General features: G+C 45.6%; 1 protein-coding gene across 1 annotated transcript in view; it reads right to left on the reverse strand.

Annotated features, from left to right (window-relative positions):
* The window catches only part of LOC144507632 (breast cancer anti-estrogen resistance protein 3 homolog), a 33851-nt gene that overhangs the window by 2981 nt on the left and 6225 nt on the right, over window positions 1–24645 (reverse strand). Inside the window, exons 2-4 of the mRNA XM_078234788.1 lie at window positions 12089–12213; window positions 8536–8981; window positions 5260–5357 (exon numbers count right to left, since the gene is read on the reverse strand). Of these exons, the coding sequence (XP_078090914.1) occupies window positions 5260–5357; window positions 8536–8981; window positions 12089–12196 (652 nt within the window). The 5' untranslated portion in view covers window positions 12197–12213. The remainder of the gene's footprint in view (window positions 1–5259; window positions 5358–8535; window positions 8982–12088; window positions 12214–24645) is intronic.

Here is a 24645-nt window from a genome sequence, read left to right on the forward strand (position 1 = left end):
AGTTTGACGTCAGTAGTAGGTAAATTATTGGAAGGAGTATTAAGAGATAGGATCTACAAATATTTGGATAGACAGGGTCTTATTAGGGAGAGTCAACATGGCTTTGTGCGTGGTAGGTCATGTTTAACCAATCTATTCGAGTTTTTCGAGGAGGTTACCAGGAAAGTGGATGAAGGGAAGACAGTGAATGTTGTCTACATGGACTTCAGTAAGGCCTTTGACAAGGTCCCGCATGGGAGGTTAGTCAGGAAGGTTCAGTTGCTAGGTATACATGGAGAGGTAGTAAATTGGATTAGACATTGACTCAGTGGAAGAAGCCAGAGAGTGGTAGTGGAGGATTGCTTCTCTGAGTGAAGGCCTGTGACTAGTGGTGTGCCACAGGGATCAGTGCTGGGTCCATTGTTGTTTGTCATCTATATAAATGATCTGGATGATAATGTGGTAAATTGGATCAGCAAGTTTGCTGATGATACAAAGATTGGAGGTGTAGTGGACAGTGAGGAAGGTTTTCAAAGCTTGCAGAGGGATTTGGACCAGCTAGAAACATGGCAGATGGAGTTTAATGCAGACAAGTGTGAGGTATTTCACTTTGGAAGGACAAACCAAGGTAGAACATACAAGGTAAATGGTAGGATACTGAAGAGTGCAGTAGAACAGAGGGATCTGGGAATACAGATACATAATTCCCTAAAAGTGGCGTCACAGGTAGATAGGGTCATAAAGAGTGCTTTTGGTACATTGGCCTTTATAAATCAAAGTATTGAGTATAGGAGTTGGAATGTTATGGTGAGGTTGTATAAGACATTGGTGAGGCCGAATTTAGAGTGTTGTGTGCAGTTTTGGTCACCTAATTACAGGAATGCTATTAATAAGGTTGAAAGAGTGCAGAGAAGGTTTACAAGGATGTTGCCGGGACTTGAGAAACTGAGTTACAGAGAAAGGTTGAATAGGTTAGGACTTTATTCCCTGGAGTGTAGAAGAATGAGGGAAGATTTGATAGAGGTGTATAAAATTATGATGGGTATAGATAGTGAATGCAAGCAGGCTTTTTCCACTGAGGCTAGGGGAGAAAATAACTAGAGGACATGGGTTAAGGGTGAGGGGGGAAAAGTTTAAAGGGAATATTAGGGGGGGCTTCTTCACACAGAGGGTGGTGGGAGTTTGGAATGAGCTGCCAGATGAGGTGGTGAATGCGGGCTCACTTTTAACATTTAAGAAAAACTTGGACAGGTACATGGATGAGAGGGGTGTGGAGGGATATGGTCCAGGTGCAGGTCAGTGGGACTAGGCACAAAAATGGTTCGGCACAGGCGCGAAGTGCCAAAAGACCTGTTTCTGTGCTGTAATGTTCTATGGTTCTATGATAAAAGGTATGGATAAAGTAGATGGGGAGCGGATGCTTCCTCTTGTGGGGCATTCTAGGACAAGAGGTCATAGTCTTAGGATAAGGAGTAACAAATTTAAAACAGAGTTGAGGAGAAACTACTTCTCCCAAAGGGTTGTGAATCTGTGGAATTCGCTGCCCCAAAGTGCGGTGGATGCTGGGACAGTGAGTAAATTTAAGGAGGAGTTAGACAGATTTTTAATTGGTAATGGGTTGAAGGGTTATGGGGAGAAGGCAGGAAAATGGGGATGAGGAGCATATCAGCCATGATCGAATGGCGGAGCAGACTCGATGGGCTGAATGGCCTAATTCTGCTCCTATATCTTAAGAAACTTATGAAATGCCAGCTCTCTTGTGCTGCTGCAAGCTAGTCATTAAGAGATATACCCGAGTGCCATGGACCCAACTTAGTTCTTTAACTCCTCAATTCCTTCCATAAGTGTGAGATCAGCAACCGAGAGGCAAATGGATGCAAGCCTTGGTTCAGGCACGGCCACAATCTTTATTTTTTCTTATCTTCCTTTTCAATACCCTGACTGAAAACGGAGGTTGTAGGGTTATCACAGAATGAAACAGAGGCCGTTCAGCCCATCTTACTCGCACTTGGGAAAGAGTTATCCAATTCAACACAGTTCACTGCCCTCTCCCCGTAACCCTGCAATACCTTTCAAGTACTTATTCAATTCCCTTGTGAAAGTTACTATTGAATCTGCCTCCGCCATTATTTCAAGTAATGCGGTTCTAAATCACAACAACTCGCTGTGTAAAAAATAGGTTTCCTCATGCTGTTTAGTTCTTTTTGGCAGTCCCTTAAATCTGTGTCCTCTGGAAGTTGACCCTTCTGCCATTGGGAACAATTTCTCCTTCTTTATTCTGTCAAAGCCATTTATAATTTTGAATACAAAGAACAAAGAAAGTTACAGCACAGGAACAGGTCCTTCCAAGCCTGCACCGACTGAACTAAAACCCCCTACCCTTCCGGGGACCATATCCCTCTATTCCCATCCTATTCATTTATTTGTCCTGACGCCCCTTAAAAGTCACTATCGTATCCACTTCCACTACCTCCCCCGGCAGCGAGTTCCAGACACCCACTATCCTCTGTATAAAAAAAAACTTGCCTCGTACATCTCCTTTAAACCTTGCCCCTTAAACCTATACCCCCTAGTAATTGACTCTTCCACCCTGGGAAAAAGCTTCTGACTATCCACTGTGTCCATGCCCCTCATAATCTTGTAGACTTCTATCAGGTCGCCCCTTAACCTCTGTCGTTCCAGTGAGAACAAACAAAGTTTCTCCAACCTCTCCTCATAGCTAATGCCCTCCATACCAGGCAACATCCTGGTAAATCTTCTCTGTACCCTCTCCAAAGCCTCCACATCCTTCTGGTAGTGTGGCCACCAGAATTATTATTATTTCCTCTTGTTCTTACAGTATTGTCTCACACTATCCGCTCACTTCAAAAAGCATTGCTCCTTCTTGGTCAGAGGTTTTGGGTTGAAGCCCCACTTGATGTCTTCACTCAAGGTTAGCTGACACTCTAGTGTTCATAGAAATTCCTCAGAATCCCTACAGAAGGTAGGGTTAGGGAAGTACAGAAGGAGACCATTCGGTCCATCGAGCCTGCACTGACAACAATCCCACCCAGGCCCTATTCCCGTAACTCCACCCTGCTAATCCCCCTGACACTAAGGGGCAATTGAACATGGCCAATCAACCTAACTCGCAGCTTTGACAAAGCGCCATCTGGACTCGAAACGTCAGCTCTTTTCTCGCCTTACGGATGCTGCCAGACCTGCTGAGATTTTCCAGCATTTTCTCTTTTGGGTTCAGATTCCAGCATCTGCAGGAATTCGCTTTTAACCTAACCCGCACATCTTTGGATTGTGGGAGGAAACCGGAGCACCCGGGGGGAAATCCACGCAGACACGGGGAGAACGTGCAAACTCCACACAGACAGTGACCTGAGTTGGGAATCGAATCTGGGACCCTGGCGCTGTGAGGCAGCAGTGCTAGCCACTGGGATGTTAAGCAGACATCCTATCATCAGGTGGAAGTTATCATAATGGAAAGATAGGGGGCCGGATTTTCTGTACCTCTGCCCCCGCGGTGTATTTTGTGGTGGCAGAGACAGCCTGCCATTGGCCAGTGGCGGGATCTTCCATGGATGAGGGGGGAGGTCGCCATTGACGGGACCAGAAGATTCCACCGACGGGAAGAACCGGAGAATTTCAGCCAGCAGATTTGGAATGGATGAAATCAAAATGGCCAAAAGAGGCCTTCTGCTCTCAACTTCTCTTATGTAACCTGTGAGGAGCAAAGAAAACAGGAGGAGACTATACAGTCTCTTGAGCCTGTTTCGCCATTCAATGGTTGATCTGTATTTTAACTCCCAACTCTTGGTTCTGTAACAAAAATCTATCTCTGCCAGTTTTGAAATTTTCAACCCAACTTTCAGGCGAACAAGTCCCAGATTTCTACTGCCCTTTGTGTGACAAAATGCCTCCTGACATCACCCCTTAACAGCCTAGCTTTAACTTTTAAGGCTATGCCCCCTTATTCAGGACGCAGGAACCTTACCAGAGAGTACAAGAAGGCAGGCCAACTGTGGGAATGATGGGAGGGAGCATTACATTGGAGCTCAACTCATTCTCACCTCCTATCCAGACAAGCGTGTTTTCAGGTCAAGCGTTTTGGCTAGTTTCTATCTACACATCAAATCCACTAGTCACCTTAAATACCTCAATTAGATTGCCCCTAAACCTTATGTATTTAGGGAAATACAAACCTAATCCTGTCCTCAAATTTAAGCCTTTTAAATTCAGTAACATTTGGTTCAAGGAGGATGAATTTTGGCTATTGAAGGAATGACAGACCAGAGTTCTTACTCTACAGTGTTAAAATTCCGAGGTAAGATGAGGGGATTCAGACTAGTGTTGTTACCTTACAGGGGCGTCACGGTAGCACACTGGTTAGCAATGCTGCTTCACAGTGCCAGGGACCCGGCGTGGGTCACTGTCTGTGTGGAGTTTGCACGTTCTCCCTGTGTCTGCGTGGGTTTCCTCCGGGTGCTCTGGTTTCCTCCCACAGTCCGAAAGACGTGCTGGTTAGGGTGCATTGGCCGTGCTAAATTTTCGAACAGGCACCGGAGTGTGGCGAGTAGGGGAATTTCACAGTAACTTAATTGCAGTGTTAATGTAAGCATAATGTAACGTATACGATTATGAAGGGAATAGATAAGATAGAAGCAAGGATGTTGTTTCCATGGGCAGGTGAAACTAGAACTAGGGGACATGGCCTCAAAATAAGGTAGTCATGATGTGGAGATGCCAGCGTTGGACTGGGGTGAACACAGTAAGAAGTTTAACAACACCAGGTTAAAGTCCAACAGGTTTATTTGGTAGAAAATCTGCTACCAAATAAACCTGTTGGACTTTAACCTGGTGTTGTTAAACTTCTTACTCAAAATAAGGGGCAGTATATTTAGGACTGAGCTGGGGAGGAACTTCTTCACACAAAGGGTTGTGAATCTGTGGAATTCCCTGCCCAGTGAAGCAGTTGAGGCTACCTCGTTGAATGTTTTTAAGGCAAGGATAGATACATTTTTGAACAGTAAAGGAAATAAGTGTTATGGTGAGTGGGCGGGTAAGCGGAGCTGAGTCCATGAAAAGATCGGCCATGATCTTATTGAATGGCGGAGCAGGCTTGAGGGGCCAGATGGCCTACTCTTATGAGCCTTACTTGTGACTAATAAATAAACTTTACTTTTTAAACCTTACAGTGTTAAAATTGGTGGAATCCTGCGGTAAGATGAGGAGAATTCAGTCAGACAGAGTAACACCTAATGCAAGAGTTCAGATTTAAAATTGCCTTACCTCCAGAAAGGTAGCTGTCAGACTGGGCAGACTGTAACGGCTTCTTGTCATTCTCGTAGTCCAGAATATTTGGGTGGCTGCCACTCTTGTCCTTATTTCTACAATTAAAAAAGAGCATCAGTAAACATAGCAATGGCTTTGATAGTTGATCTTTGAGCCACTCCCCGTGCCACATTTACATGTGCTAAGGTAATTTTACTGATAACAGTGTTAGCCAGTCTACCAGGAGGCTAAATACTGTCGCAGGTGAGATAAGACTTGCTGACTTAAAGAGTCTTTCATGGCCCCAGGATGTCCCAAAGTCACTGTTTATGATGTGTAGTCACTATTGTAATGTAGAAGACACTAATTGTGTAAGAGTTTTCAGTAAGTCCTCGGTGGGGCGGTGCTCCTTCTTCACTCTAGAAAATTCCTGCATGGAAACTGACCTTTCAGATCCACACCCAGTGATCTGGATAAGCCAGGTCACTGAGCATGGCTCGGAGAAATGAATACTCTCCTTACCCAGCTCAGGTTTCAGTGGACCTTGGACTGAGTGGCTTCCTAAACCATTTCAGAGGGCGGTTAAGAGTCGAACACATTGCTATTGGTCTGGAGTCACATAGAGGCCAGGCTGGGTAAGGATGGCAGATTTAAAATCAGAGACCCCTACAGTACAGAAGGAGGCCATTCGACTCATCAAGTCTGCACTGACCAGGCCCTATTCCCATAATCCCAAGTATTTACCCTAACTAGTCCCCCTGACACTAAGGGGCGATTTTTTGGATGGCCAATCCACCTAACCCGCACATTTTTGGACTGTGGGAGGAAACTGGAGCACCTGGAGGAAACCCACGCAGGCACGGGGAGAATGTGCAAACTCCACACAGATGGTGACTCAAGCCAGGAATTGAACCCAGATCCCTGGCGCTGTGAGGCAGCAGTGCTAACCACTGTGCCACCGTGCCAGCCCCTCAAGGAATTTTGATTTGATTTATTGTCACATGTGTTGGGATACAGTGAAAATTATTGTTTCTTGCGCACTATACAGACAAAGCATACTGTTCATAGAGTACATAGGGGAGAAGGAAAGTAGAGAGTGCAGAATGTGGTGCTACAGTCATAGCTAGGGTGCAAAGAAAGATCAACTTAATATAAGGTAGGTTCATTCAACAGTCTGATGGCAGCAGGGAAGAAGCTGTTCTTGAGTCGGTTGGTACGTGACCTCAGACTTTTGTATCTTTTTCCCGATGGAAAAAGATGGAAGAGAGAATGTCCGGGGGGTGCATGGAGTCCTTGATTATGCTGGCTGCTTTGCCGAGGCAGTGGAAAGTGTAGACGGACTCAGTGGATGGGAGGTTGGTTTGTGTGATGGACTGGGCTTTGTTCATGATCCTTTGTAATTTCTTGCGGTCTTGATCAGAGCAGGAGCCATGCCAAGCTGTGACATTAGTGAAGGTCACTGGCCTGTGTGAGAGCGTAGGCTGATTTGTTCTTTCCCTAATTCAGGAACGCTGAGGGATGCCCCATCCAGCCCCTCTCCCTGCTGGGATCGGCAAAACACCAAGAACAACAACAGCTGCATTTATAAAGCACCTTCAATATATTAAAACATCCAAGGTGTTTCAGCACAGTGTTATCAAACAGGGTTGACACTGAGATACATAAAGCCTTATTCGGACAAGTGATCAAAAGCTTGGTAAGAGAGACAGGGGGTTTTAAGGTGCATTTTAAAGAAGAAAAGAAAGGTTGTAGGACGAGTGGGAGGGAATTCCAGAGTTCAGAGCCCATTGGCTGAAGACATGGTGATATTAGTACAGTGGTAAAGTCATTGGACTGGTACTCCAGAGGCCCAGGCGAATGCTCTGGCGGTATGGGTTCAAATCCCATTATGACGGCTGGTGGAATTTAAACACAATTAATAAAATCTGGAGTTGAAAAGCTGGTCTCAGTGACCGTGAAGCTATCATCAATTGTAAAAACCCATATGGTTCACTCACGCCCCTTTAGGGAAGGAAGTCTGCCATCCTGACCCTGTGGGGCCTGTCTATTTGTGCGGAGTTTGCACATTCTCCCCGTGTCTGCGTGGGTTTCCTCCGGGTGCTCCAGTTTCCTCCCACACTTCAAAGATGAACGGGTTAGGTGGATTAACCATGCAAAATTGCCCCTTAGTGTCAGGGAGATTACCGGGATAGGACCTGGGTGGGTTGTTGTTGGTGCAGGGTTTGATGGGCCGAATGGCCTCCTTCTGCACTGTAGGGATTCTGTGATACCTGTGACTCCAGACCCACTGCAATGTGGTTGACTCTTAACTGCTCCTCTGAAATGCCGCAGCAAGCCACTTAGTTCAAGGGCAATGAGGGAAGGGCACCAAATGTTGGCCTTGCCAGCGACGCCCACATCCCATGAAAGATCGGCGGTGAAGGAATTAGAGTAAGTGTTGTGCGAGAGGCAGAATTGAGGGAGTGCAGAGATTGCAGAGGGTTGGCAGAGGTTACAGAGATTGGGATGGGCCATCGAGAAATTTGAAAAGGAAAAAAGAGAATTTTATAATTGAAGCATAGCCAGAGTGGGAGCCAATGTAGATTAATGAGCACAGGAGTGATGCATAAAAAGGTTATGATCCAGGATGTTTGTAAAATGTATTTATTGGTGTCACAAGTAGGCTTACATTAACACTGCAATGAAGTTAGTGTGAAAATGCCCTATTTGCCACACACCGGTGCCTGTTCGGGTACACTGTAGGAGAATTTAGCACGGCCAATGCACCGAACCAGCACGTCTTTCGGACTGTGGGAGGAAACCGGAGCATCCAGAGGAAACCCACGCAGACACGGGGAGAACGTGCAGACTCCGCACAGACAGTGACCCAAGCCGGGATTTGAACCCGGGTCCCTGGCGCTGTGAGGCAGCAGTGCTAACCACTGTGCCACCGTACCGCCCCCCCGCCTTTTGGACTGTGGGTGGAAACTGGAGGAAACCCACGCAGACACAGGGAAAATGTGCAGACTCCGCGCAGACAGTGACCCAAGCCGGGAATCGAACCCGGGCCCCTGGCTCTGTGAGGCAGCAGCGCTAACCACTGTGCCACTGCAGAGTTTTGGTTGAGCCATTGTAGGCAGGTTTGAAGATGGGAGGTTGGCTAATAGAGCATTGGAATAGTCATGTTTGGACATAACAAAGGCAAAAATCGGGAACTGAACCTATAACCTCCTGGTCTGTATGACCTCTCCTAAGCCTGGTACAAGGCCGTCTGTGAGATAACAACACATACTTAGTAGGACAATAATTAATTACCTTAAAAGATTGCCGTCTGCTGCAAGTTGGTCTAAAGATACTCCGTCGGACAGATTTAAGCTGAATCTCTTATTCTGATCAGGGTTTCTTGCTGCCAGTTGTTTATCGTGTGGTCTTTGGCCAGATGCTCCTCTATATTTTTCTTCGATACATCGCAAGGGGACAGTGCGGTTTATTGGATGAAAGATTATTGCCCCGCTGTCCTCTGAGATTGGCTTGCGGTTTCCGACGTAGAACCGCACCAGTGCTGGGAGATTATCAAAGCTCTCCTGTTCAAACTGGAAGAGCACACGGGTGTAGGACTCCTTGCGTCGGAGGACCACACGAATGATTTTGAAATGGAGAGGTTCATGCTTCCAAGTGCAACTCAGCACATAGTCTCCAGGACTAGAGCGAGATTCTCGAATGAGGAAGTCTCCGTCTCTCTCAATTAGTGCCTCCGTGGCCTAAAATTATGAGAAGGAGAAAATCAGTGTCCATCCGCTACTCAGCAGCTATTGCTAAATCATTTCTTGCCTGTTCAGACATTCATTATCTTTTCAGAATGTGCAGACACTGCACAGACAGTGACCCATGCCGGGAATCGAACCTGGGTCCCCGGAGCTGTGAGGCAGCAGTGCTAACCACTTGCCACCCTTCCGTGCCACCATGCCGTTGCAGAGCTTTGGTTAAACTGAGGTGGGCAGGTTTGAAGATGAGAGGTTGGCTAAAAAAGCATTGGAATAGTTATGTCTGGACATAACCAAGGCAAAAACCAAGAACTGACAAATCTTTTGAATTTGAACATAGAATAATACAGCACAGAAACAGGCCCTTCGGCCCACGATGTTGTGCCAAACATGACGCCAAATTAAACTAATCCTTTCTGCCTGCCGTTGGTCCATTCTTTACATATTCATGTGCTTATCTAAACGCCCCTATTGTATCTGCCTCCACCACCACCCCTGGCAGTGCGTTTCAGACACCTACCACTCTCTGTGCAAAAAAAACTTGCCCCTCACATCCCCTTTGAATTTTCCCCTTCTCACCTTAAGTGTGTGCCCCCTAGTGTCAGACATTTCAACTCTGGGGAAAAGATTCTGACTGTCGATTCTATCTATGTCTCTCATAATTTTATAGACTTCTATCAGGTCTCCCCTCGGCTGTTCTAGAGAAAACAACCCTAGTTTGTCCAGCCGCTCCTAATATCTCATACCCTCCATTCCAGGCAGCATTCTGGTAAACCTCTTCTGCACCCCCTCCAAAACCTCCACATCCTTTCTGTAATGTAGCAACCAGAATGAATGCAATACTCTAAGTGCAGCCTAACAGTAGTTTTATAAAGCTACAACATGACATCCTGACTCTTGTACCCAATGCCCCAACCAATAAATGCAAGCATGCCTAATGCCTTCTTTACCATCCTATCCACTACTTGTGTGGCCAATTTCAGGGAGCTATGGACTTGAACCCCAAGAACCCTCTGTACATCAGTCGCCAGATTTTGACAGGGGATTGGAACTTGTTTTTAAAGTCAAAGTTTATTTATTAGTCACAAGTAGGCTTACATTCACACTACAATGAAGTTACTGTGAAAATCCCCTAGTCGCCACACTCCAGCACCTGTTCGGGTACACTGAGGGAGAATTTAGCATGGCCAATGCACTTAACCAGCACATCTTTCGGACTGTGGGAGGAAACCGGAGCACCTGGAGGAAATCCACGCAGACACGGGGAGAATGTGCAGACTCCACACAGACAGTGGCCCAAGCCGGTAATCGGACCCGGGTCCCTGGCAGTGTGAGGCAGCAGTGCTAACCACTGTGCCACCATGCCGTCCTTATGTTTTAATTTCAAGCACACATTAACAACTTCAAGTGGTTCCAGGTCGGACTAGCTCTATTGCTTGCCCTGAGACCATCCGCAGAGACTGGAGAAATGGGTTCCTTGCATCACTCCTGAGGGGTATTACTTGGGTAACAAGACGTGAAAGATATGGTACTGGGCCAAAATCACCAATCAGACCCTCGACTGTGACTCACAGATGAGATCTCCAAGCAGACTCTACTCTGATCTCCAAACTGTGATGACAGAATGGTCCCTGTCTACAATCGCCTGGTAACCATAAGAGTGTCATTCTCAGGTAGACTATGGATGTCATCAGGAGCCCATCAGTTACAAGGTTCTGCCTGGAACCTGTTCTAAAACATTGCTTTGCTATCTCCCTTTGGAAGGAATAGTAGTAAAATGGACTATTATTTAAATGGTGAAAAATTACAACATGCTACTGTGCAGAGGGACCTGGGGGTCCTTGTGCATGAATCGCAAAAACTCAGTTTGCAGGTGCAGCAGGTGATCAAGAAGGCAAATGGAATGTTGGCCTTTATCGCGAAGGGGATGGAGTATAAAAGCAGGGAGGTCTTGCTGCAATTGTACAAGGTACTGGTGAGGCCTCAACTGGAGTACTGTGTACAATTTTGGTCCCCTTATTTGCGAAAGGATATATTGGCCTTGGAGGGAGTTCAGAGAAGGTTCACCAGGTTGATACTGGAGATGAGGGGGTTAACTTATACGGAGAGATTTAGTAGATTGGGCCTGTACTTGTTGGAGTTTAGAAGGCTGAGGGGAGATCTTATAGAGACATATAAGATAATGAAGGGGCTAGACAGGGTAGAGGCAGAGAGATTCTTTCCACTGAGAAAGGAAACAAGAACTAGAGGGCACAGCCTCAAAATAAGGGGAAGTCAGTTTAGGACAGAGTTGAGGGGGAACTTCTTCTCTCAGAGGGTAGTGAATCTCTGGAATTCTCTGCCCATTGAAGCAGTGGAGGCTACCTCGTTAAATATGTTTAAGTTACAGGTAGATAGATTTCTGATCAATAAGGGAATTAAGGATTATGGGGAGCGGGTGGGTAAGTGGAACTAAACCACTATCAGATCAACCATGATCTTATTTAATGGCGGGGCAGGCTCGAGGGGCTAGATGGCCAACTCCTGCTCCTATTTCTTATGTTCTTATGTTCCCTCCATGTGTTTAGAATGTTTCTACATCCCTTCCTTTTGTCATTTATCTCTTTCCATTAAACGTTCCTCCTTTGGCTGAATGTTCTACCATGGCTCCAAGGCTTTCTCTTGCATTAAGAATGCAGTGTAAATATGAGCTGTACATTCAATAGATTGAGTCCCATGACACAAAACACCGTCCATGATGTCAAAGGACATTCCCCGAGAGTATCGCAGGTTAGTCAACGTGGGAAATGGAATTGTCACAGTGGAGCAATATGGATCCCATCTTTGGGTTTGGCAGTTGAAGGGGTGGCTCTACAACTAACTCATACCCTACCCGAGATGGGAGGACCTAGAACAATTGAGCGGGGGGAAAATAAACAACAATCCCCTCCTTCAAAGATACTCCCCTATAAATAATACTAGACAAGTTTGCTACGTTTGCTAGTGAATTTCAGGTAGCAAAGGATTAATCGTTTCTGCTTTAACCCCACAGTTTACTTCTGAATATGAAACCCCTCGTGCAGTTTACAGTTATACATTGAAATAAATGACCAGTGATGTCCAACCTGCCGTGGAATAGGACCATGAAACCAGGCATGGCTGCAAAGATCATCGGAGCTTAGTTTCAATTCCTCCTCCAGTTCCTTCGTCAGTGGATCTTTTCCAGAATTCATTATGAGTTGATCAGTAGCTAATTGAAAAGAACAGATTAATGATGTCAGTGCCAATTATTTCTAACGCCAGTCTAATCCAGCTGCCCAAATCAGGCTGTCCAATAAAGTTTGTTTATTTATTGGTGTCACAAGTAGGCTTACATTCATACTACAATGAAGTTACTGTGAAAATCCCCTAGTCGCCACACTCCGGCGTCTGTTCGGGTACACTGAGGGACAATTTAGCATGGCCAATGCACCCTAACCAGCATGTCTTTTGGACTGTGGGGGGAAATTGGAGCACCTGGAGGAAACCTACGCAGACATGAGAAGAACGTGCAAACTCCGCACAGATGGTGACCCAAGCTTGGAACCTGCACATCTTTGGACACTAAGGGGCAATTTAGCACAGCCAATCTACCTAACCCACACATCTTTGGACACTAAGGGGCAATTTAGCATGGCCATTCCACATAACCCACATATTTTTGGACACTGAGAGGCAATTTAGCATGGCCAATCCACCTAACCAGCACCTCTTTCGGACTGTGGGAGAAAACCGGAGCACCTGGAGGAAACCCACGCAGGCACGGGGAGAACATGCAGACTCCACACAGACAGTGACCCCAAGCTGGGAATCGAACCCGGGTCCCTGGCGCTGTGAGGCAGCAGTGCTAACCACTGTGCCATTGTGTCATCATTATCATCGAGCTGCGTTGTGCGAGCAGGAGTGCTGCACTGCCCCAAGTGTCGGCATACGGATGAGATGTTAAACTGCAGGAGAGTGCCCCCTCAGTGAGAGGCAAAAGATCTTTGACACTATTTGTAAAAGAGAAGCAATACTCATCTTGGCATCCAGTACTATTTATCCCTTAAACAATATCACTTATACATCTCATCTCTTCGCTGTGAGTAGAAGCTTGCTACGCACAATTGTCTGTCGTGTTTTCTACTTTGCAACAGTGACTGCATATTGACTACACTGTACTTGGGGACATCCTGAAAGGTTTCTAAAGAAATACAAATCTTTCTCCCTTTCTGGTCAGACCCGCTGTTAATTCTACACTATCCCTGAAAAAGTGATAGGCACCCAATATATATTTCCGAGTCTCTACAGCAGTCTTCAATAAAATACAATGGGTGGAGTTTTCTGGCCTTGCTTGCCCCAAGGCTGGAAAATCCCACCCGAAGTCAACAGACGTTTGCATGGTCCGTCCCACCCGCTACAATTCCTATGGCAGGCTAGGCGGGAAAATTCCGCCCAATGTGTCCCAAAAGCTTAATGAGGAATCAGTAACCCCTCGGAAAATGTGCATCCCCTAGGGCAGCCACCTTAATAGAAGTTAGTAACTAGAGGATTTGAGGTCCTTATAAAGTTTTTAAAGTTTACTTATTAGTATCACAAGTAGGCTCCGGACTCACATGTAGGCCAGACCAGGTAAGGATGGCAGATTTCCTTCCCTTAAAAGTTTATTTATTAGTGTCATAAATAGGCTTACATTAACGCTGCAATGAAGTTACTCTGAAAATCCCCGCGTCGCCACACTCCGGCGCCTGTTCGGGTACACTGAGGGAGAATTTAGCACGGCCAATGTACCTCACCAGCACGTCTTTCGGACTGTGGGAAGAAACCAGAGCACCCGGAGGAAACCCATGCAGACATGGGGAGAACGTGCGGACTCCGCACAGACAGTGACCCAAGCCGGGAATCAAATCCGGTTCCCTAGTGCTGTGAGGCAGCAGTGCTGACCACTGTGCCACCATGTTTTGTAGTCAAGGGGGATAAAGGATTGGAACTGATACAAATATTGTTGCCCAACATAATTCTAGTACAAACAAAACAGAACATTCAACAGAGGGTATTTTTGTACAGTATTTGTTTAAAGCACCTGACTTGTTCATGACTCTGTTGTTTTCGCAACTAAGTTCAACCTCCCTCACAGAATGACAAGACATTGTCCCATCAGCAACAGCACCCCGCTCCCACCCCACCTTGATTCTTGTCAATTGACACAGGGAATATATTGCACCATTGCTCTCTGTGGAAATGGTGAGGCCTGATTATATTCTGACCCCCCCCCCACCTCCGTGTCCGTTCTTAAGACTGCATAGCGGCCCAACCACCCCACAGGTGACAGCACAGCCCCTCTGTAAGACAGATGGAGTGTGAATACACCAGTGACAGTAACAACGCAAGAAATGATCAATCTTTCACTGATTCAAACTCAACTGACTGCAGTGAAGGAAACAGCAGGAAAGTTAATATAGCTTCACACAAAATTACACTCTTATGAAGGAAAGTAAACGGTATTTTCCACGTGTCCACACAAGGGTCTGAACACGCTATTACTGGTTTGTACAGGTTTGACACATCCTCTCCTCACTGTAACAGAATAAAACTTCACAGTATCTTCATCAACTGCATTCCGCACATTTTTCGCATAAAGACCTTGGTCTAAAGACCTCCTCAGTGCACGGAGGGCTATTCTTTAGTGTACTTCAGTGTTATAGCCTACCTTCTCAGCTCATGGCTCTTCTTCCCATGCGCTAATCACCGGATACGGCCGAATTTAGTCTGGTGGTTTGGTTCACTGTTGCAAGGAACACCTCAATTTAGCCCAGGGGAGCTGCACCTTTAGGTGAAACCATTGGCTCGAAAGGTATGAGGGAGGAGGTCTGTCGACTACTGGGAGGTGGAGGACTACAGACTGAGGGGGCACTGCCCACAATGGCATGGCAATTCGCCTCCTGCTCTCTGGCACGACTGCATAGCAAATGAAGTGATAAAAATTGCTTCTGTTGAGTTGGCTGAGTTTGTGAGAGCATCGACAAAAGCAGGCAGGGCACCCCTTCAGAATATGGAATATTCCAGTCCAGTACTCCACCCTTTATTGCACACTTGACAGCAAACCTGTAAAACTTTATTGCTTATCATTCAGGCCTGAAAACTGGTCAGATTATGTGAACTGTGCTTCCTACTCACCCCCCCCCCCCCCCCCCCCACCTCCCTCCTCTTGCAGCTGTGGGATCGAGGATTGCCAACCCTCCATGGATGGTCTGGGGTCTCCAGGAACATGACAGTAATCTGAAGGGCACAAGTAATCATTGGGGGGGGTGGGGGGACAAGGAAAATAATTTGATTGGATTTATTTTGAGGGGAGGCAGTGGCCTCGTGGTATTATTGCTAGAATGTTAATGTAGAAACTCAGCTAATGTTTTCTATGCCAGAGGTAGTAGTAGAGGGGGGTACAATTTTGGCTTTTAAAAAGCATTTAGACAGTTACATGGGTAAGATGGGTATAGAGGGATATGGGCCAAATGCGGACAATTGGGACTAGCTTAGGGCTTTAAAAAAAAGGCGGCATGGACAAGTTGGGCCGAAGGGCCTGTTTCCATGCTGTAAACCTCTATGACTCTATTATTGTCACATGTATTAGTATACAGTGAAAAGTATTGTTTCTTGCGCACTATGCAGACAAAGCATACCGTTCATGGAGAAGGAAAGGAGAGAGTGCGGAATGTAGTGTTACAGTCATAGCTAGGGTGTAGAGAAAGATCAACTTAATGCGAGCTAGGTCCATTCAAAAGTCTGATGGCAGCAGGGAAGAAGCTGTTCTTGAGTCCCCTAATCCCCTAAAATCCCCTAGCTGCCACACTGTGGCGAAATATTTCAAAATATGGATGGGGGGATATATATTTTGAAGTATTTTCCCAAATTTTTGACTGTCAGGTTTTTAGTTCCTGTGATTATAATTTTGACATTATCTTCTAAAGGGAATTCATCTAATTCTGTGCAATGTTCAGATGAAAACAAGATGACAGAAAGGATCCAAGGCTGCTCCAGAGGCAGATTAGCTGCACCCAACTCTGCCCATGCAAATCACATTCATAAGTAGGGGCACATCTGCCATGGAATGTGAGAGAAGAGTTGCCAATACAAACTTCTTTTCACTATGGTTGATTTCCCAGATTTAGTCATCTCCTTGAATTTTATTTCCAACCAAGTTCCACCACGGGGACAATTCTTCCAAGTTCACCACATGACTCTGAACATTTGAGCACCTGGCTCATGGCTACAGGGGCATCAACAATCCAGTTACAGATCACAAATGTATTATGCAGGTCATTAATTGCTCACTGGAACACTGTAGTTTAATTACCTTTCCCATAGATAATTAGGCAGCACAAAGAAGATGCTACATTATTTTCAGTTTGCAGGACTCTCCCAAGTCCATCCTCCCCCCCCCCCCCCCCCCCCTCTCTGCTCTCTCTGCTGTCTTTTTCTTTCGTGCCTGTGCGCACTGTTTCAGATTTTTTTCGAACTGCACATGCGCAGTTCAGAGCTCCGATCGTTCCGGCAGCGCCAAGCCCCGCCCACTGCGCGGATCAGACTGGAGCCGGCAAAAAGCTTCTAGGTGAGATTGTTGTTGATGCAGGCTCCTTCTGCACTGTACGGATTCTATGATCTATGATCTTAATAAATGAGGTGGGTTTGGATTGGTGCCTGTATTACAAGAGGCCCAATTACATGGTTACATCAATTCCTCTTGAAAGTCCTTCTTTTAAGGCATTATTTCATTGCTAAGATTTTTTAATTATTCTTTGATATTTAGGCGTCCCAGACAAGAGTGGTATTTATTGTCCATTCCTTGTTCATAGAATCATCATTGACTCCTCTCGTACAGAAGGAGGCGATTCGGCCCCATCGAGTCTACACTGACTCTCTGAAAGAGCATCTTATCCAGGTCCACCCCGCACCCTGTAAACCAACACATTTACCCTGCTAATCCCCCCTAACCTACACATCTTTGGAGACTAAGGAGCAATTTAGCATGGCCAGTCCACCTAATCCTGCACATCTTTGGACTGTAAGAGGAAACTGGAGCACCCAGAGGAAACCCACGCAGACACAAAGGAGAACTTTCGAACTCAACGCGGATGTCAGCCAAGGCTGGAATCGAACCCGGGTCCCTGTGAGGCAGCAGTGCCACTGTGCATCCCATAAATTTTACATATGTCCTTGAGAATTTGATGATGCAGACACCTTTTGTTTGATTCTACTAAGTGGCTTGCTTGGTCACAACAGAAGGCCATCAAAATCAACCACGTTGCTTTGGATTTGAGTCACATATAGATCCAGACAGGATAAGGACAGCAGATTTCCTCCCTTAAATGACATAGGTTAATGGGTGATTGGCACCCCATCCACAAGCATTCACTCCCTCCACCATTGACACACAATTATAGCAGGTGTACCATCTACAAGATTCACTGCAGGAACTTAACAAGGCTCCTTAGACAGTACCTTCCAAACCCATGACTGCTACTATCTAAAAGGACAAGGTCAGCGGATGCATGGGAACAGCACCACCTGCAAGTTCTCTTCCAAGCTACTCACCATCCTGACTTGGAAATATATCACCATTCCTTCACTTGTCACTGGATCAAAATCCTGGAATTCCCTCCCTAACAGCACAGTGGGTTTACCTACATCACATGGACTTAGGGGTTCAAGAAGGCAGCTCACCACAATCTTCTCAAAGGGCAATTAGGAATGGGCAATAAATGTTGGCCTAGCCAGCAAAGCCCACAATGCGTGAATGAATAAAAAAGGAGGCATGGTGACACAGTGGTTCGCACTGCTGCCTCACAGTGCCAGGGATCCACGTTCAATTCCAACTTCAGGTCATTGTTTGTTTGAAGTCTGCACGTTCTACCCATGTCTGCATGGGTTTCCTCCCGGTGCTCCGGTTTCCTCCCATAGTCCAATCATATGTGGGCTAGGTGAATTGACCATGGTAAATTGCCCCTTAGTGTCAGGGGGATAAGCAGGGTAAATACTGGGGTTACGGGGATAGGGCCTGGCTGGGATTGCGGTCGGTGCAGATCTGATGGGCTGAATGGCCTCCTTCTGCACTGTAGGGATTCTATGATTCTGTAAAATAAATCATGAGAATTTTTATGACAATCTTACACGTTTAAAATGCCATTAATATCACTTTTTTAATATCCAAAATGCCATGGTGGGACTGGAACTTGTATCATCTGGATTACAAGTCGAGGAATGCAAACACCACATTGTTGTGTTCCATGTAGGTAACCATAATCGGCTAGTTTTCCCTGCCAATAGCTACACTTGGAAATATAAAGGTCCCAACCTTGATTGTTCCCGTGGCATTGGTGATATTCTTAGTGGTTTGAAAAACTGCCATCAGGTCCCTAGGTCCACTCTTTGATGCACTGAATTGACATCATAACTGCTTGACAAAAGAGAGACCATTATTACATTGAATTTTTAAAAAATCTCCAATGTCACTGGAACAACCAAGATTGGCACCTTTATATTTCCAAGTGTAGTCATTGGCGGGAAAACCTTTTTTTTATTCATTTGTGGGACATGGGCTGACTGGCTAGCATTTATTGCCCATCCCTAGTTGCCCTTGAACGGAGTGGCAGAGGGCATTTGAGAGTCAACTACATTGCTGTGGCTCTAGAGTCACATGTAGGCCAGACTGGGTAAGGGTGGCAGATTTTCTTCCCTAAAGGACATTAGTGAACCAGATGGGCTTTTCTGACAATTCACAATGGTTTCATTGTCATCAGTAGATTCTTAATTCCAGATTATTTTCTTGAATTCACATTCTACCATTGCCATGGCGGATTTGAAGCTGGGTTCCCAGAACGTTAGCTGAGTTTCTGGATTAATAGTCCAGCAATAATATCACTAGGTCATTGCCTCCTCAACTAGTCAATTTGGGTTATTTACATGGAATACAACAGTGTAGTGTTTATGTTCTTGGATATATAATCCAGATGATACAAGTTCCAGTCCCACCATGGCATTTTGGATATTAAAAGGTATCCGTCATGCAATCCATTATCCAATCCATCACACAAACCAGCCTCCCATCCATTGACTCTGTCTACACTTCCCGCTGCCTCGGAAAAGCAGCCAGCATAATCAAGGACCCATGCACCCCGGACATTCTCTCTTCCACCTTCTTCCGTCGGGAAAAAGATACAAAAGTCTGAGGTCACGTACCAACCGACTCAAGAACAGCTTCTTCCCTGCTGCCGTCAGACTTTTGAATGGACCTCTCTCACATTAAGTTGATCTTTCTCCACACCCTAGCTATGACTGTAACACTACATTCTGCACTCTCTCCTTTCCTTCTCTATGAACGGTATGTTTTGTCTGTATAGCGCGCAAGGAACAATACTTTTCATTGTATGTTAATACATGTGACAATAATAAATCAAACCAAATCAAATCAAAGGTAATATTCATGGCATTTTAAATATGTAAGATTGTCATAAAAATCCTCATGGAGTTCAGTTCTTTTTTATTCATTCACGCATTGTGGGCTTTGATGGCTCGGCCAATATTTATTGCCCATTCTTAATTACCCTTTGAGAAGATTGTGGTGAGTTCCCATATTCCCAAATCGTAAAACAATCAGCAGAGACCAGCACCAGGAAATTGGCTTGGTGCTGGAACACTCAAAGCAAATAATGTTCGAGTAGCAAGCCTTTAAAAGCTTGTGACACCACAGCACATTCAGGACCGTGTCACGCAAAGGCAGGGGAAGAATGTGATGATTCCACGACACATCAGTTGGGCCCACCCTTTCCCAGCAGCACTGTAAATGCATCAGGATATGACAGCATACGTTGGCTAACAATATTGATACATCTGATAATGATTTACCGTGCCTCACCTTTCAACATTCCACTCGTATTAACATCTAGCAGATGTCTCGTGGGGATGGCAGCCATTACTTGTGGCAGCTCCAGCAGAGAACTGTGTAGTTCAGATGAGGGCAGGAAAGTTCATTCATTAATTGTCAAGGGAACACAAGCCTAGTTTACATAAACTCTCCTCATAATCTAACCCTTGGAACCCTGATGACATTCGAGTAAATGCATTCCTTCCAAGGCAAATATATCCTTTCTAAGGCGCGGTGTCAAGAACTGTACACAATAGTTACTCCAGTGGCATGGTAGCACAGTGGTTGGCACTCCTGTTTCACAGCGCAAGAGACCTGGGTTCAATTCTCGGCTGGGTCACTGTCTGTGTGGAGTTTGCACGTTCTCCCTGTGTCTGCATGGGGGTGCTCCGGTTTCCTCCCACATTCTGAAAGACGTGCTGGTTAGGTGCATTGACCCGAACAGGCGCCGGATTGTGGCGACCAGGGGAATTGCAAGTTCATTGTAGGTTCATTGCAGTGTTAATGTAAGCCTTACTTGTGACTAATAAATAAACTTTAGATGTGATCTAATCAGGGTAGCTGGAGAAAAACTTCTTCCCTTTTATATTCTGGCCCTGTAAAGTTCAAGTTTAATTTTGACAATCTGTGCACTTGGTTGTGGAACCAATAAGGTTGTGAATGAAAACAGAAAATGCTGGAAAATCTCAGCAGGTCTGACAGCATCTGTGGAGAGAGAATTTCGCACCTGGATCCAGACTCGAAACGTTGGCTCTATTCTCTCTCCACAAATGCTGTCAGACCTTTTGAGATTTTCCAGCATTTTCTGTTTTTGTTTCAGATTCCAGCATCCACAGTATTTTGCCTTTATATAAGGTTGTGAATGACTCAGATTGCTTAAGGGAGTGACTGACAACATTAAAACTGAGAAGGTATCGACCTTGCAGTAGGTCAACACGTCTTGTTGAAGTTGTACAAGACATTGGTAAGGCCACACTTGGAATACTGTGTATAGTTCCTGTCAACCTATTATAGAAAGGATATTATTAAACTAGAAAGAGTGCAGAAAAGATTTACTAGGATGCTACCTGGACTTGATGGATTGAGTTATAAGGAGAGGCTGGATAGACTGGGACTTTTTTCTCTGGAGCGTAGGAGGCTGAGGGGTGATCTTATAGAGGTCTATAAAATAATGAGGGGCTCAGATCAGCTAGATAGTCAATATCTTTTCCCAAAGGTAGACGAGTCTAAAACTAGAGGGCATAGGTTTGAGGTGAGATGGGAGAGATACAAAAGTGTCTAGAGGGGCAATCTTTTCACACAGAGGGTGGTGAGTGTCTGGAACGAGCTGCCAGAGATAGTAGTAGAGGCGGGTACAATTTTGTCTTTTAAAAAGCATTTAGACAGTTACATGGGTAAGATGGGTATAGAGGGATATGGGCCAAATGCGGGCAATTGGGATTAGCTTAGGGGTTTAAAAACAAAGGGCGGCATGGACAAGTTGGGCCGAAGGGCCTGTTTCCATGCTGTAAACCTCTGTGGCCTCTGACTCATAACAGCTACCTTTATCAGCTCTTCTTCAAAACAGAACTGTGGGAACTTTTGCACCCACCCACAATTACCTCAAGATGTGACCTGTGGCCACAATGGGACCAGCCAGGTCTAATATAGCGGAAGAATGATACATTGTCCATTGGGTGGTGCGCTGAATCTCCACATACAAGACAAACCCATACACCAAATTACCACGATGTCAGAAAAACGAGCAATTTTGGGTCAGGATTTAACGGCTCGCTCTGTCCATCGATGGGCTGGTAAAATCGCGCGAGAGCTGAGAAATCAGCATCACGCCCGATTTCTCCGCTCTCGCGATTTTACGAGAGGCGGATTTCCGGCGGAGTCAACCTCTCGCTGGAAGTGATTTCCATTTCTTTAGTGAGCCCGGCGCTGAATCATCCGGGCTCACTTGCCTTTATGGCCTCGCCAGGAGAGGTTCTCTCCAGCGAGGAAAACACCTGCTCCCCATGAACGGGAACAGTCGTGTTGGCCTCGCCGGTGGAACCGGAGGCCATTGAGACTCCCCCTGGGGAGGTCGAAGGCAAGGTGGGATGCCTGTTGGCAGTGCCAGCTTTGCAGTTCCACCCTGGCACCTTCGCACTGCCAGCCTGATACCTTGGCAATGCCCACCAGGCTCCTGGTGGCTCCTGCCCACCGGGCAGTGCCGGGGACAGGAGCTGTGTGGAAGGGGCCAGGGGGCAGGGCTTATAGCAGGCAGGGCCTGAAGGGGCAACCCGATCGGGAAGGGAGGGGGGCTGCTGCACACTCTGTGGATGTGATCGGATCGGGGGGTTCAATCAGTCTGTGACGGCGGGGGGGGGGCTAGGTGTCCGTGCACTGTGGGACTTGCGATCGGCTGCGGGCCCCCACAGAAGAGTTTGTGAGACTGCCTGTAGCAGCAGGGGCCTGACAACTCTCCATCTATCAGACGGCTGCTGTTGAAATTGCGCATGCGCAGAATCAAAGGTCTGCACATGTGCATTAGCTCCCTCTACAGGCTGGCTGGCGAGTTAAGCCCAGCCCACTGCCTGCAGCAGCTAGAAACCTACGCCATTTTTTCAATGTCTCTAAGTGCAGAACATTGGGCGTGAAAACTCGCTGAAAAAAAGGATCCGGAATTCTCCCATTTTCACGCTAGCTGGACACTTAGAATCATTCTCGTAAGATTCCGCCCTTAATGTTTCTGTTTTGTATTTTCACTATCATATTCTCATATACTGGAAAACAAGTTTGCGAATGTGTGATTGGTTTAATTGGATTTGAGACAGAAAGACTGCAAAGGTCAAAAGTCAATAAGAAGGGTATAATGGCAGTTGGTTTGATATGGTGATGGACAGAGGAAATCAGGAGACCTTGAATTACATCATGCAATGAAAGAAGTGGCTTGAAGTTAGCCGTTGTATTTCAAAGGGGAACACATACACAAACTGGAAGGTTGTAAGTAGATGAGGGAAAAATAGTAAATTTACTTTTAAAATATTTTAAAAAAGGGATTGATCAATTCTGGGAAAAAGGAACTTCTAAAGTATTGCAGTAAGCAATAGAGTGTAATATCGAAGGGGAGAAACAGATTTAAGAAATCATTAAGACAGTGTGGTTTGTCTTTGACTGGCAGAGTGCCTTTTTTCTGTGCTGTATACCTCTATGACTCTGTGTGTGTATGTGTGGGTGTGTGTGTGTTGCAGCTGGTAAGATCTCAAAGAAGACAGAGTGTGGACAAGGCCAGACCTGGAGAACCATCTGGCAATCATTCTCAAAGAATGCTCACAGAGCAGCAAGGCATTGTGTGGCAACGTTACTGAATAGATTAGATTTATAGATTACAAAAAATCTATAAGGAATGTTGCCATTCGAAGGGAGGTTTAATTCTGAGTTTATTTTAAGCCAAGACCATTTTGGAAATTTTCTAAACTTACTGTTAACTGTCTGAAGGCATTGTTGTATTTTAGGTGTAATTTTAATAAATGCTTAGCTTTAATATAAAATCACATTTGGCCTGAGAAGTTATTTCCTGATTTCAGAAAACCTCGTCATATTACACAAATTGCAAAACTGTTCTGGCAGCTGTTTCAAGTTTTACTTTGAGGGTGGCACTGCGGCACAGTGGTTAGCACTGCTGCCTCACAGCGCCAGGGACCCAGTTCGATTCCCGGCTTGGGTCACTGTCTGTGTGGAGTCTGCACGTTCTCCCCGTGTCTACGTGGGCTTACTCCGGGTGCTCCGGTTTCCTCCCACACTCCAAAGATGTGCGGGTTAGATTGATTGGCCATGCAAAATTGCCCCTTAAGTCTCCCAGGATGTGTAGGTTAGGTGGATTGGCAGAGTGGATGTGTGGGGTTGTGGGGTGGGACAGGGCGGGATTGTTGTCGGTGTGGACTCGATGGACGGAATGGTCTCCTTCTGCACTGTAAGGATTCTATGATTCTATGAGATTTGGGCGGCTTTGCATTTACCTGTCGTGCCGTAACAATGACCAATTCCATAGGTGATCCACCACTAGTATTCATAGAACACAACGGGGTTGTTATTTTTCACTATCCTTGTCATTTTTTTATTTGTTTTTGTTGATCAAGGAAGGAAAGACAAGCACACATATTGCAGCTGGTCAGGAGTGTGGGAAAGTCTGCACCAAGTCTCCGTAGAGTATGAATCAGGGTATCCTTCCCTCCACCAACTCCCCACCATCCTCCCCCCCTGTTGGTTACTCATCATAATATGTGAGGACTGATATTTTGGCTTTGGAAGCACAAGAGTTACAAAAATGATAATAAGGTCCTGAAAAATCACTCTCCAAGGCTTCCATTTTACAGAAAATCCCCCAGGACCAGGAAAAAAAAACTTGGCAAATGAAACTTTATTTTGGAAAACTGATAAGGCATAATAAAGCAGTTCTAACAAATACTGAGTTTGTTAAAATGCTCCAGTTACGTAGATGAGTGTATGCAGGCACTTTTACCATTCAGGGTGTCAAATCACATGTCATTTTTATTTTGTCTAATGCAGGTCTGGCAATTTAGATAAGATTGCATCCTGCTATAGTAAATATATATTTTTTCGTGAAATGCCCATAATGATCGTCTGGGGATAGAATCATTTGCTTTGGTATCCAGAAACATAACTGTGCTAATTTTAAGCATCAGTTTGGAGGCAACGTGTTAATACATTGGCCCACATACCATTCATAGTTGGCTCAGAGCAATTTTGTAA

Source organism: Mustelus asterias, chromosome 19 (genome assembly GCF_964213995.1).
Source record: "Mustelus asterias chromosome 19, sMusAst1.hap1.1, whole genome shotgun sequence".
In the NCBI taxonomy this organism is placed as follows: domain Eukaryota; kingdom Metazoa; phylum Chordata; class Chondrichthyes; order Carcharhiniformes; family Triakidae; genus Mustelus; species Mustelus asterias.